The sequence below is a fragment of the Rutilus rutilus genome (assembly GCF_951802725.1).
Source record: "Rutilus rutilus genome assembly, chromosome: 2".
NCBI classification, from domain to species: Eukaryota; Metazoa; Chordata; class Actinopteri; order Cypriniformes; family Leuciscidae; genus Rutilus; species Rutilus rutilus.
Genome location: NC_140210.1, coordinates 13,812,374 through 13,827,532, shown reverse-complemented (window position 1 = coordinate 13,827,532; position 15,159 = coordinate 13,812,374). Strand labels below are relative to the sequence as shown.

The 15,159-nt window shown below is 36.9% G+C and overlaps 1 protein-coding gene across 4 annotated transcripts in view; it reads left to right on the top strand.

Moving 5' to 3' along the window:
• Positions 1-15,159, top strand: part of tmem131l (transmembrane 131 like) — a 52,529-nt gene that overhangs the window by 30,418 nt on the left and 6,952 nt on the right. For 2 of the 4 annotated variants that reach the window (XM_084396643.1, XM_084396646.1), the window contains exons 7-22: positions 144-248; positions 2,652-2,729; positions 4,201-4,351; positions 6,751-6,809; positions 6,910-7,015; positions 7,129-7,231; positions 8,052-8,196; positions 8,656-8,826; positions 9,798-9,867; positions 10,437-10,557; positions 10,747-10,816; positions 11,025-11,134; positions 11,363-11,432; positions 11,534-11,649; positions 13,068-13,210; positions 13,657-13,843. In XM_084396643.1, coding sequence (XP_084252769.1) covers positions 144-248; positions 2,652-2,729; positions 4,201-4,351; positions 6,751-6,809; positions 6,910-7,015; positions 7,129-7,231; positions 8,052-8,196; positions 8,656-8,826; positions 9,798-9,867; positions 10,437-10,557; positions 10,747-10,816; positions 11,025-11,134; positions 11,363-11,432; positions 11,534-11,649; positions 13,068-13,210; positions 13,657-13,843 — 1,805 coding nt within the window. The remainder of the gene's footprint in view (positions 1-143; positions 249-2,651; positions 2,730-4,200; positions 4,352-6,750; positions 6,810-6,909; positions 7,016-7,128; positions 7,232-8,051; positions 8,197-8,655; positions 8,827-9,797; positions 9,868-10,436; positions 10,558-10,746; positions 10,817-11,024; positions 11,135-11,362; positions 11,433-11,533; positions 11,650-13,067; positions 13,211-13,656; positions 13,844-15,159) is intronic. The other 2 variants (XM_084396644.1, XM_084396645.1) reach the window with 2 other exon arrangements.

Sequence of the window (15,159 nt, the reverse complement as noted above, 5' to 3'; positions counted from 1 at the left end):
AAATTTTCCTTTTCAAGCATTTAAGCATAAAACTTTTAAAGTAGGTTTTTTTTTACTGTTTAGGAACACTCTATTTAATTATTTATCTATTTATGACACTATTCTTATATCATGTATATGCTGTTTCTTTCTCTCTCTCCTAGGTTTTTGGGGTTGGCGTCCATGGGGGATCAGTCAAGGACGTCCAAAGAAAAGATAGCATTCTGATATTTCCCCACATACAAAGCATTAATCTAACACAAACTCAGGTAAGCATCATGTATGCAGGCATACTGTTTGTTTTGTTGTGAGATTGCACGCACAGATGTTTTTTTCTTTTTACTCTCCTTTGTGCTGGATGACACATGAGGTCTAGCGACAGCTGAGTGCTTCTGTCTCCTATTACTGTCATAGCCATTAACACACACACACATTCAGGTCATCATACATGGAAACCCAGGCAAACCCACATGACTAAAGTCTCTCCTGTGTTGATGTTTTTCTTATGGCCAGCACAGAAAGAAAAAATGACTGCGTTAGGGGCCGTTCGCACAGAGCACATGTTTGCATTCCACTGTGCTTCTTTTCCATTCTTTTTGTCTGTAAACATTCGTGTTTGACCAGTCTTTTGCAGAATCTCGTGCATGGCATTCTAAACATGCAGCGCTCATGTTAAGAAGTCTTTTTGGGACAATTATGTAAGAGTTGGGTTTGGCAATTGTATATATATATTTTTTTATATATAATACTTTACCCATCTTTTATACAACGAAAGATACATTTACCCCAGAACTGCCAAAACTTGCGGAACTAACTTGTGCTCAGGAGTCTAAAATAAATCATGTTTGATTTATGTTAGACGCTTTAATAAATCACTGTCAAACCTGCATCACAAGACCACTGTATGTTTCTTCTCAGTGTTGATATTTGACAGAGGTAGATGATGTAGTCTGTTTTATCTCATATAGGTGTTCTGCTGCATCTTGGCTCTCATAAACAAGTTTAAATATAGACTTGCTTCTGTTGTAGCGGTCACATTTAAATTGAGCTCTATGTATGGATGAAAACCACTGCAGTGTCTCATACTGAATATAAGTGGCTATTCCTCTTGAGATCCAGCTGACTGGTCTGGTGGGACAAAATGACTTAACATCCTTGCCTTGAAACTCTTGATACCAGGAACAAAACCTGTATCCACACACTTCTCTCGACTAATTTCAGGCTTAATGTGATCATGTGTAGTGCGACTCAAGCCGTTGGTTCTACCAGATTAGCTAAAAGATACATTCTTGAGGAGAGATGATGTAAACCTGCTGTTCACTTGTAATTGAACTAAGTGCTTTCAGCTGACATTTCAAGATACTCTAGTATGTGTTGAATTTACCAACTCGAAACAACTTGATAACAGTAGGGGATGTTTCACCAATCGACAGCTGCTGAAATATTGACACTCCTGGAAGAATGGTGCTCAATTAAACCGGTTCCTCTGACATTTCGCTGTCATATTGCAGTGCAATGACTTTTCACCATGGACAATCAGTGTCTTGCTGTAGTGTTTGTAAAATGTACATGAACTTTTTACAGGGATAAGCCTCCTCAAGCTACTTGGTGTTCAAATATAGTTTGCTGTGTCATCATTTATTTACTCTCATGTCTGTCCAAACTCGTATGAATTTCTTTCTTCCTTGTGACACAAAAGAAATTAATTTCCATACATTAAAAGTAATGGTGAATGGAGGCTGCCATATGTATATAAAAAAAGGATAAAACGCACAGCAATGAAAATGATCTCAGCCTTATACAACTGCACAAATCAGATTTTCAGCTAATAAATACTTATATTTCAGTCTTCAGAAGACGTCAGAAGAATATGGCACACAAATAATATGTAGTTGACTACTTTTATGTTGCTTTATTAGAGCTTTGTTGTCATATTTGGAGCTTGACTAGCCCCTAGTCACCATCTACTTTAATTATATGTGAAAAAAGAAAGAAAGAAAAAAGAACGGCGTGAACATTCTGCATCTTCTTTTGTGATGGTCATACTGGTTTGGTATGGTATGATGGTGATTTAAATAACAGCATTTCAATTTTTTGGAGGCCAAGGGCACAAAGGTTATGGGTTTGATAATGTTCACAGATGCGGTCACATACATTCAAATCCCTCAAATTTAAATAATACTGAAAATCTGTTGCAAAGTCACTTGGAAAGCCACTAGCTTTAGAATGTATTTTCACTACCACTATTCAGTGGTAGGCTGAGATGACTACCTGTCTCTTAAAGGGGCCCGTCTCATTGACTGATGGTCTTTAATGTATAGAATTATTCATGTTGCCTGTAGAGGTGGAGGAAGTGAAAGTTAACATCTTCAATGGAGAACACAAGAATGAACAAAAAAGCTGCAATGGCCCCTGAAGATACATTCACTACCTTATTTAGAATAATGCACACTTAAGACACTTTCTTTGTTCACTATTGAAACTGCCACACAGAAATTGTGTATTGTGTAACAATGGAGTTATGCTTGTTTTTTGTAATGTATTGTAAGTTGCTACAGATGAAAGTGTTGTAAATAATGTAAATTACATATTTTTTTTAGATGATTTAATTTACCCTAAAAGGCACTTCTGAGCTGATGAATTTGAATGTTCTTTTTCTTTTGCTCCTGCAGGAAGATGCTTCTAATATAACAATTTTAGGTCTGCTGCTTGACTGCAGTTTACCAAAACCGTTCTACAATCAGCCCCAGGTATGAATATTACATTTACTAACCATTGGAATATTCTGTAACTCTTATTGAGATAAGGTCATTATGTGATTTTAATTAGATTTTTCTGCTTAGTATAAAGCTTAGTTCTTGACTCTACACTGTTTATGTGATTTTAATTAGATTTTTCTGCATAGTATAAAGCTTAGTTCTTGACTCTACACTGTTAATGTGTGAAGTAATCCCAGTTTCAGGAACTGTTTTAAGGCCTGCATTTGAATGCCATCAATGCAACAGTTTTTTTTATGGAGAGGTGTTCTAATTTCTGTCAAGTAAACTGACCAACCAATAAGATTTGTGCATTTGGTCACATGCTCAGGTACTGCTGCTGTTATATAAAACTTTGAGCTCACGAACAGACTGTTTTACTAAAGGCTGGGCCACATTAAAAGATTTTTAAAATGTGAGAGACCACAAACACGACGATAAGAAATCATAGATTTAACCGTTTTGCTCCTCTAGTGTGTGGAGGGCCGCAATGTGACCAGGAAAGCACATCACACACTAGCAGATTCCAACAACAAACAACCAATGTCCCGCCTGTGTACACGGGAAACGTGACTTTAATGTAAACAAACATGGCGAATGACCGACAAGAAGAAATGGCGCAATGGAGAAAAATGTTTAGATGAAGTCATGGAGACAGCGCGAGCTGGAGGTGTGTCTTCCTTCAGCTCGCTTTCTGATTGGCTATTGTTTCGTTTCACGTGACGATCTCCAGAGCGTGTGTCCACAGGGGTTCCCCCAAACAGGGGTTCCCTGTTCTTCCGAGCAGATTCAGTCACTCTTAACACACCTCACACAACAGGAAAATCTGATGAGATAAACCGTAGAACTATCAAGATAATTGGGACTTTACGTAGGATTGTCGAAAGGGGAGAAATCAGTCCAAAATCACCCCGAATATCTTGTAGTCTGCGCCCAGCATAACACACCTCACACAACAGGAAAATCTGATAAGACAATCTGTAGAACCATTAAGATAATCAGGACTTTACCTAGGATTGTTGAAAGGGGAAAAATCAATCCAAAATTGCCCCTCAATATCTTTTTAAGCATCAGTGAATAACAGAGAAAGAATCAGGAACCGAATGCAAATCACCTTTCCAGCTCCTTTGTTAGTAGCATAAAAACAACAAAATATCCAGAAAATAATCAAAGCTCGGGTCCGATCCTGACATCCTCCATCGTTGTTGTCAAGGTCAGAATAAATGTATTTTTTATTTACTATTTTTATCATAACCGTATTGTACACAGAAACAACATCACCATGAGTTTCCCATTGTAAGTTTGACGGCTTTAGCTGCATTGTTTACTGGTGTTATCTGGTGATTGAATGTTCAGACAGGGCAGGTCTTTAGTTGGAACACTTTGCATTCCTGTCATTTGTGTTGTAATTTGTAGCATGTTGATGAAATATGTGCCTACAGCCTTTACGTTTCTCTCCTCACAGGGTTGGTGTTTAGTATCTGAAGGGGGCAGAATTGCACTTCAGATCAGTCTTTCTGAAAGAGGGGAAAGGCCGACCCACCTGGACAAACTCAAGCCATACGTGCTGGAGAATATTGTGGTGCTGCTGGTCCTCCCATCACCAGATGCTGTCTGTATGTCAATTTGTAGTTTTATTTTATCCATAATTTCTATTTTTATTTTCCATTTCGCATTGGATTCAAAACCCATATTTGTTGTCTGCTGCAGAAACTTGAAGTTCTTGACGTGATTTTTGACTCAGATCGTCCTAGTGATATTTAAAGCAGGGTATCCGCGGGGTCTTGAAAAGTATTAAAAGGTGATAAATCAATTTTGGGAAAATTAAGACCCTTAAAAAGTATTAAAAAGTCTTATCACGGCTTTATAAAGTCTTAAATTTTGAAAGTATTTTTTCTGAATTAGCTGTCCAACAGTTTGAATCCCAAAAACATCGTAAAGGTGTGTGAATTTAGTCATTTAAAAAAAAAAACCGAACAGGTACATAAAAAACTAGGCTATTGTGGGTGTGTTCGTAAATTGCCTCTGAGAGCACCAGAGCGGGCAGGCGGGCGGAAGTTAAAAAGCACAATCATGTACGCTCTGGCGGTCCCAGTGCGTATTACGTATTACGTAGTGCGTATAGTCTTTATCACAAACTAAAACTGTTAAGTTAAAAGTATCACTGATGTAAATGGTTACAGCTTGAAGTGGCGGTGAGGTATTAAAAAATATTGAGAAGGTCTTGAAAAAGTCTTGAAAAGGTATTAAAATTAACTTCAAGATTCCTGCATATACCCTGTAAAGGTGCACTTTTTGTTAGTGTTTCCCTGGCTTTATTTTTGGCTTTTGTTTATTTATCCGAGTGGTATTTGACTTTATTGTTTGCACCTATCAGCATTTTTTTTATCTTTTGTTATGATTCTCATTCTAAACACGCCAATAAAATGGAAATTATTGGATTGTGTCCAAACACATTTACGGTGTCCATGGGCATTTAGTGGTGTGGCCACTGTGTCCATTGTGTTTTCACGCTCCCCATGTGAGGTCTAAGATTTTACTGCTTTTCCACTCACACTCTTTCGTCTGGACTGCTGAATCGCACCTGTGGGTTTGTGGGGCCCTAGGTGATCATAAAAATGTAAGATTTAAAAAGATTTAATGGAAACAAACAACAATTGAGGCAGACATATACTGTATGCAAAAGCGAATAGGCCTTTAAGGTTTTGTTTACTCACTACCCAATTCAGATTTGTTTTTCAATCATTATGGCTGACTCTTTAAAATAAGGTCAGCCAGACATTGAAAAAATAAAAACTACTGTCAGCTACAGCTGTACGTTTCTCACGTATGTTATTGTGTGTGAGAAATATTCAGTCCAAAAGTGTGAGGAAATCATGCATTGTTGACCAAATATTTCATTGCCTGGTCACGTGATCTCAACATGGCCACCCCCACTCTGTGTAAAATTAAACTGCTTTTTCTTATAGGAGTTCACCTTCTATGTGATTGTACATTATAAATGTAGTTGTCCGACTTAATATTATTTACTTCTTTACACCTTTTTTCCTGATTACACCGTATTCCTTGATTGCAAGGATCAGTTGTCTTGCATTACGCCACCATGTTTGTTGCATTAATGGATGGTGATCTGATTATCTGCTGATCAGTTGATTTATGGCTATATTACTGTCCCTGTTTATATTAGTGTCTTTATCTACTATCTTTTTATTACAATGTACACTACCATTCAAAAGTCAGTATGATAAAAAAAAAAATTATACTTGCATACAGTACAGCAAAGATCCATTAAATTGATGATCAAAGGTGACAAAAAATACTTTTACAATGTTACAAATGATTTCTGTTTCAAATAAATGCTGTGCTTTTGAACTTTCTGTTCATTAAAAAATCCTGGAGAAAAATTTATCATGGTTTCCAAAAATAAATAAAAATTAAGCAGCACAACATTGATAATGACAAGAAATCTTTCTTTAGCACCAAATCAGTATGATTACTAAAGGATAATGTGACTGAAGACTGGAGTAATGGCTGCTTTTAATTAATTTTAATATATATTAAAAAATAGAAAACTACGTTTAAATTGTAATAATATTAAACAATATTAATGGTTTTACTTTCTTTCTTTTTTTTTTTAATCAAATATATGCAGCCTGGGTGAGCATAAGAGACTTCTTTCAAAAACATAAAAAAAAAATATCTTACTGACCCTAAACTTTTGAGTGCTAGTGTATATGTCTTTGAATTTATGAATAAATAATCGTCAAGAAATATTCCACCCCAAAATGACCTGGTGGAAAGTGTGTCATTTAAGCACAGCTAATGGGAAAGAACCATTACTTCCTAGATCATGGGTTTCACTGGATTTGAAACTTCTTTTTCCAGCTGCTTAGCCACCACCGCCCAAAAAATAACTTTCCTTGGTGTCATAGCACCACCTTGTGGCTTTGCCACTGTACATTCTCTTTTCCAAGTATGTACAGGTATATTTTATAACTATATTTTTAATCCACAGCAGATCCCAGAATAGGAGTGTTCATGTTGAACTCAGGGGTTAAAAAGCTCTTTGTTAAGGTATGTGTGGTGAGAATAACATTCTGTTGTGGTTAATTTTGCATATAATCAGATAACATTTATAATGTAATTATAACATAACAGCTTGTGTCTTTTTAAGGAGATCCAGCTCTTGTCAAGGACGGACAGCAGCGTAGAACTCACTGAACTGCTTCTCCAGCCTTCCACTTCTAACTTCACTCAAGTGGCTTCACTTTTCTGTAGACGTCAGTACTTTACTGTCAGCCTGACTTTCTCGTGTGTATTCTAATAGTTCACAATGGACATGCTATTATGTTAGCCATGTTTATTTGGTTCTCTTTTCATTTTCTTTTTTAAGGCTCTTTGTCAGCTAAAAGTAAAAGGTGTCAAAGTCAGTTCGGCCTGCAGATATTAGCAAACAGAACACTGAATTTATATCCACTGCTGGAAAGCACACACAGGTAAATATTTCTATATTAACAGCATTTTTACTGTAAATTAAATTAATGCTTTATTCATTAGCATTATCTGAAGTTAAATAAAAACTTAAATGGCCAAGAATGAAAATTGTTTTAAATTCTAAAACTGGCACTGCATTGTTTTGAAAGTTTTAATGATAACATTAATAATTGCATATGTACACTATCGTTCAAACATTTTGGGTCATGGAGATTTTTTTTTGTTGTTGTTTTTAATTTTTTTAATTTTTAAAGTAAATTAGTACATTTATTCTGGGATGCATTGAATTGATTTAAAAAAAATGACTATAAAGACTTGTCTTTTATAATGTTACAAAATAACTTTTTCAAATAAACACTGTTTGGTGCTAATTTTTTTAAATCAGTTTCTACAAAAATATTAGGCAGCAACTGTTTTTAACATTGATAAAAATAGTAAATCTTACCCTGGCACCAAATCAGCATATTAGAATGATTTCTGAAGGATAATGTGACACTGAAGACTGGAGTAATGATGCTGAAAATTCAGCTTTACCTTTACAGGAATAAATTACATTTTTAAATATATTAAAATAGAAATAGTCATAATAAATGACAATATTATAAATTGTCATAATATTTCACATTATTACTGTCTTGGCTAATTTTATAGCTACTACTTTCAAAAACATAAAAAAAGGATACCGACCCCAATCTTTTGAATGGTAGTGTACTTCCTTCACCTCTGTGACACAGTAAATGCTGTGTTCATGCTTTTTGATGCAGTTCTTCTGAAGCTCTAGTCACGTTTGTTACAGAGTTTGTTCCTCTCTGTGTGTTTCAGTTGGTCGGACTCTGAGCTGAGTTCTTTAGTTCAGGTCAGACAGAAGGAGAGGGGCACGAAGCATGTCGAGCTCTGGCTGTCCAACCCGTTCCCCTTCACCTTCAGAATCACTAACATCTTTCTTTCCCAGCATAAACTCTTTAAGGTAATGCTCGCCTGAACACCAGAGACTTAAATGTGTAGTGACCACATGCCTTCGAGACTATATTGTGGAAGTTCTGCTTATTCTGCTGGGAAATAGAGGGATTGAGAAGTTGGTGGGTCAATGACTCTGTTAACTTTATATTCACGTGCATATATATTTGGTTTTTGAGGGTTATTATTCGAAGCTAATGTCATTATAGTAGGACACTGGTTGTGGACAGAACATGTATAGAACATGTGCAACTGACCATGTGATCCAAGACTGGTCAAAAAAGACTCAAGATGTCGACTAGTGGCAGAGCTATTATCAACTAGTCAGTGTAGCGCTTACAATACACATTAAAGGGTAGATTAGACACATTCATTTGAATTACACAGAAATCAAGCTCACAAAAATAGGATATTTGTCAAAAAGTTAACACTGCAGTTTAATGATGGTGTAAATTTTCCCATCTTATAGGTTGTAAATTTTACAAAGTCCATGGAAGTGAGCCCTGGTAGCAGGAAGCTCCTGTCTCTTCAGCTACTCTGCAAATCTTTACCCATCAACCTCAGAACCACAATTACCCTGACAACCAGTGTGGGGGTCCCACTGGAGCTTCACCTCCAGACAGATTCTTCTGCCTCAAAGGTAAAGCTGGACTACATCAGCATGAACACACATTTAAGGGGATAGTTCACCCAAAAATGAACATTCTATCATTAATTACTCACCCTCATGTCCCGTAACCCGTAAGACTTTCGTTCATCTTCAGAACACAAATGAAGATCTTTTTGATGAAATCTGAGAGCTTTCTGTCCCTCTGTTGGCAGCTACGCAACTACTACCTTGATGCCTCAAAAAGTTCATTAAGTGAGATCGTAAAACTAACCCAACACAAATTTTTTTAATTTTTCTCGATTGGTTTATACGATGAACAGATTTATTTTCAGCTTTTATTCACATATAAACATTGATCAGCGAACATCTGAAACAGAAGCTCAACCGAAGTTGCTTGACACACGAGAACAAACCTCATTGGTTCTTGCGGAAGCTCAAAGGTGCTGCGTAACGTGAGATCGAACCTCATTGGTTCTCGCTAGTCAAGCAAACATGCTTGAGCTTTTGTTGACCACAGCTGTTCTGTTTATATGTAAATAAAATCCTTAATTCAATCTGTTCATCATATAAAGTGTTTGTGTCTCCAGAAAATTTGGACTAAACCGCTCAATTCATTTGGATTAGTTTTACGATCTCTTAATGAACTTTTTGAAACGTCAAGTTGCGTAGCTGTCAACGGAGGGATAGAAAGGTCTCAGATTTCATCGAAAAGATCCTCATTTTTTTCCAAAGATAAACAAAAGTCTTACCGGTTTGAAACGACATGAGGATGAGTAATTAATGACAGAAATGTCATTTTTGGGTGAACTATCCCTTTATATAAGCATATATTTGCTTCCAAACAGAGAGATAAGGTTCTTGTTGTGTTGACAGAAAACTGTTGACAGATGTGGGTTTTGAAAAGAGAATGCATGTTTATGCTAAATAATATTACTTGGGGTCAAATTTCTTTTGCCAAACTTTGCTCCCTTTTGCCTGAATTGATCACTTTCTTTCCTCAGCAGGGAGATGTTATGTTTGAGGCTGCTGAGGAGTGTGAACAGCTCTGTCCTCTTTATATGTCCCGAGCAGGTGAGACAAACGCAACTGGACACATTTGAGGATTTTTCTGAGTAACTAAAATAATATTTCAAGATTCCACAAGTTTTAGCAGCTGTATGTTCCTCAAAGTTCCCATGCTTTTTACCCAGTGACTCTTCCAGCTGGTCATGATTTACTGGATAAGGATTTTGTTAAATATTTTTTTTACTTGCAATTTCTTCCTGATAAACTATTTTAGAGATTACATAAATAGTAAAAAGTTTTCTCATTATAAAGTGCCCAAGGAATTAAAAAATTAGGCCACTTCATATATCTAGGTTTTCCAAGAATGTGGGAACCGTTTCAAAGGACACAAACAGTTGAGTGGGTACATTTTAGTACGAAATATTTTAGCTTATTTTAATGCTTGTTTTGTCTTGTTTTTTTGGCCCTCTTAGAAGTTTGCTGGTTGAGGACCACTGACTGTTCTAGACTACTGTAAAGTCACTTGTAGTAACCTTGTCTTATAAATGGATTGAAATGATTGTAGCGTACTAGTTTGCACGTCTTGTGTGTATGGAGTTGCTCAGTCAAAAACTGTGTAATGTCCTCCTGTGCAGGACGTTTGGAGTGGCAGCAATCCCTTCTCCCAGAATCCTCCTCATCTCTCTGGACAGTGGACAGCAGCCTGGCTTCTGCACTCTGTGGTCATTGGCACTGTAGCAAAGAGCTCTCTTGCAGGTAAACATGCAGTGTGTGCGCAAATATAGACACAACCCTGTGGAGTCAAATATTGCATATTCATTTTGTATGCTATTTAAACTACATATTTTGTTTGCGATTTAAACATGTATGCATTTACCGCAAATGCACATACTGTTTTATGATGTAAATATTTCTGTGTCTGTTTTTTGTGTGTGTTTTGTTCAGGTGGCCCAGGCTTCCTGCAGACCACTCTTCACCCCTGGACTTTGGGGCCACACCGGTCAATGATAGCAAGGTATGCAAATCACAGATAATGATCTTTTGATCTGAACTTTTACCTTCATTTTTTTTCTGTGAAACACAAAATGAGTATATTTAAGAATCTTCAAATGACAATCAACTTTTGATGCATCACATGGAATTATTAGCATTGTGTGAAATATTTTTTTGTGATTTTTATGAGACTTATTTGGATCATAAGATTGTTGTACTTTTTATTTCAGGTGAAGAATTTCACTCTGAAAAACCCTACGGGTTCAGTTATTTCTGTGGAGATCCGAACCCTCTCCTCATACCCCGTTCCGCTTGAAGCCCTCGACATGCTGACCAAATGGTATTTATTATAAACACTTCTGGCCTAAAGTTGGTTCTGTCAGAAACCTTAGTTACAATGATATTTATGCACAAGGTTAATAAGCAGAGTCATAAACAGTGCTGTTTTAGCTAGTTTAGTTAGTTTTATTTCAGTTTTACTTCAATTAACGACACCGATATTTAATAGTTTTAAGTTTTGTTAACAATAATGAGACCAGAAATTACATCATGAATGTATATGTTCTAGGTTTAATATTAGCCCACTGTCAGTGAATATCACTACAACAGAGTTTCTGCTGTTGGCTACAAACCATAAGGTGAGGTCATGATCTTTATATAGCATTATTAAGTGTACATATAGTAAATGTGTCTTGTTGTGGTAACTCTGGTTATAGTGTACTCATATTTTTGCCAACAGGAAAGTGAGCGAGGCAGTATACTTAGATTCCTGCTTCAGCCGTGGGAGTCGAGGACGGTTTCTGTGGCGTACCAACCCACAGAACACAAGCCTGTTACCTCACTGCTCCTGATCAGGTACTGCTCTGCCCTAAATGAGTTGTAACTGAGGGATTTGTATGACTGATCGGTTTACTTGTCTCAAATCTGTTTAATGGATTATATCTTTTTGTCGATATGTTGCTCTGTACAGGACTGCATGATCATAAAAGAACCCGGAATTGTTCAAAAATGTAAAAAAAAAAATTCATGCTTGGAATAATCAGGGAAAAAAACTTGATTTGACTATGAATGATCCATTTATTTAACACTTAGCTCATGCTTTGCCTTAATGTGTGCGTAATGAAGTTAAAGGCTCAGGGAAGGAGGCGGCGGGAACTGGCAAACGTTCAATGTAAAACTTAAAACGCTTCCCTTCACGGATGACTGCCGCATAGACTAAACCAAAACCACAGCATTAAGTCCCAGGCCTGGTCCTCTCTCATCTTCCCCTTTCATCACTCCTCCGTTTATCCTTCCGGAGCTCCTCCATGGGACTCCTCCATGGGATTAACATGCGCTCCACCGGCCTCACTCCGTTCCCATGGCTCTCAGCCCTGCCCTGCCGCAGCGTGGTCACATTTACCAGTCACAAGTTTCGAAGGCATTTTCTTTTCAATTTACCTCCATGTAAAGTGTATTGTACGTGTATTGACACACACAACTGTTCAGCAGCGTATTTCCCCTGTTCTTTATGAACTCCATTGGCTTCCAGTATCGGCACGAATCGATTTTAAAATCTTGATTTTAACATATAAAGCCATTTATGGGATAGCGCCGGCATATCTCTAAGCTAGTTGCTCCTTACACTCCAATTCGTTCTCTCCGCTCTTCCGACTCTTCTACTCTTCAGCAGCCCACATTTAAATTGAAGTCGATGGCTGGTCGTTCTTTCTCTGTTACAGCTCCACGACTGTGGAATAAACTTCCTCTTGTGATTAAAAATTCCCCAACACTGGACTGTTTTAAAATGCTTATTGTCTCTTAAGTGTACAATCATTAACTTCTGTTTATTGTATATTGTGTAGACTGTATATTGTTTTGTGTAGCGCTTTGGGTCGGAGAAAAGCGCAATATAAATAAAATGTATCATCATCATCATATATACATTATTGTTTATGAAAACCCAAAAGTGCATTGTGACGCTCATTTTATTTATTTATTTATTTATTTATTTTTTCGATGTAAAACTTTGTTAAATGATTTTAGTGCGATTCCAGCACATTTTAATAATATCATGATATTGATAACTATGATCATTTTGGTCACTATAATTGTGATATGAAATTTTCATACAGTTTCATCTGTAGTTTATAGGGACTTCTGTGTGAGATGTGGATCGTTACACTGTTGACATTAAACATTATTTGCCTGATGTGACCACGCTTTTGTTTTTGTTTTCTTTGTGTTTTTGCTAGATGTTATCATTCAGTAATTGTGGTTTTATCTGTTAACAGGAACAACCTGACCGTGTTTGACATGGTTCTGCTTAAAGGATTTGGGGCAAAGGAGCTCCTGAGGGTGGGAGGGAAGCTCCCCGGGCCTGCAGCCTCACTGCGCTTCAACGTTCCCCAGTCCACTCTCATGGAGTGCAGAGATGGTGAGAGACACAGCTGAGGCACTCCTGACGTTTCCTTTCTCAGAGTTTGGTGAAAAGTACACTAGCGCTAGTAGAAGTAGTGACTGAATTATTATTATTGTTTAAAAAAAAAAAATTTACTCTGAATTACCCAGATATTCCCAAACTTTTTTGTCAGCCGAACACCTTTGACCTAAATATTAACAAGTACCCCCATAGAATTTAACCCTTATAAGCTATTATTTTTTAATGTACACTCAAGATTTTGGAATCTCCAGAGACCCCAGACAATAAAATGTGATGTTGTAACGTGATAACCAATAACGAAATCATGGCTACTGTAAACAAAAGTCAATGAAATATGCAGAATTGAAAGTAGAAAGTATTTAATAAATAATAACGAAAGAGGAAACATTGACACAAAATGCATTAACAGCATTTTTATTCTCTTTCTTGTCTTTTCACAGGTTTACGATCAAGTAAGCCCTTGTTTGCCATCCAGAAAAGCTTTAAAGTGGAGAATGCTGGCGAGTTGCCGTTGACTGTAGTATCCATGAACATTAATGGATATAAATGTCAGGGTTACGGTTTTGAGGTGCAGCACTGCAGAGCCTTCAGAGTGGACTACAACTCATCCTCAGAAATCACCATTGCGTAAGAACGTGCAACTTCAGTTTCAGTTTTCTAAACAGAGTGCAATTCTTATGCCGTTCCTTGAAGATTTTTCGAGATGAAATAAATCTGTTTTACAAATAACTTTAGGACAGTAACATTGTGTAGCCTATGCTCTCTGCAGAAAGTTGTCTGTGTCTGTTTAGCGCTGTTGGTAGATTTCGTAAAAAAAAAATATATATATCTGTATTCTGATGAAATAATAATCCAGAATGCTGCAGCTAGAGTGGTCTTCAATGAGCCGAGGAGAGCACACGTCACTCCTCTCCTCACAAAATTGCACTGGTTGCCAGTTGCCGCTCGCATCAAATTCCAATCACTGATGTTTGCCTACAGAACAACCACTGGCTCTGCTCCCTTTTACCTAAACTCGTTACTCCTAACTTACGTGCCATCCAGAAACATGCGCTCTGCAAGTGAACGTCGTCTCGTGGAGCCATCTCAAAGGCACAAAATCACTTTCTCTGACCTTCACCTGGACTGTAATGACCTGCCCAACTCAACTCAAGCTGCTGAGTCCTGAAGACGCATCTTTTTCGGCAACACTTGATCCATTAATATTAACACTTTCTCTTCTCTACTATTCTATATCTATTTAAAAATACAAATACAGTATTTTTACAAATACTGCGTAAGACTAAACTGGGAAGGGTCACAGTGAAATCATACATGTATGATTTAGACCCAAAGTACCTGACTGATCAGAGACAACGTAAAAGCCCATTTTAGGTTCCCTTTTTCATGCTAATTACTGTTCCTATTGCCTATTCTATTTCTGTGGTCTAAAGTCAATGAAACTTATATGTTCTCTGCCTTGTTTTTGTCATTCGCCTCTTTATTTATTTATTTATTTTTCCTGCTTGTTTTTTTTTTTTTTTTTAAAAGGGATAGTTCAAAATTCTGTCATGATTTCCTCACCCTCATGTCACCCCAAAACCTGCATTTCGGTAACCAAACAGTTTCCGTTCACATTGAATTTCATTCTATTTGTTTTGTCCATACAATGGAAGTCAATGGGAACTGAAACTGTTTGGTTATCAGCATTCCTCAAAATATCTTCTTTTATGTTCCACAGAGGAAAGAAAGTCATACAGGTTTTGAAGAACTTGAGGGTGAGTAAATGATGACAGAAATTTCATTTTTGGTTGGGTGAACTATCCCTTTAATCCCAACCTGGAAGTTAGCCTAATAAGCTCTGAGATTAACAAAATCTTATGATTCTTAAACATTTATTCATCATGATAGTCTTCACAAATGAACAACTTTAATGATTTTTTGACGCGTAAAACAATTGGCTG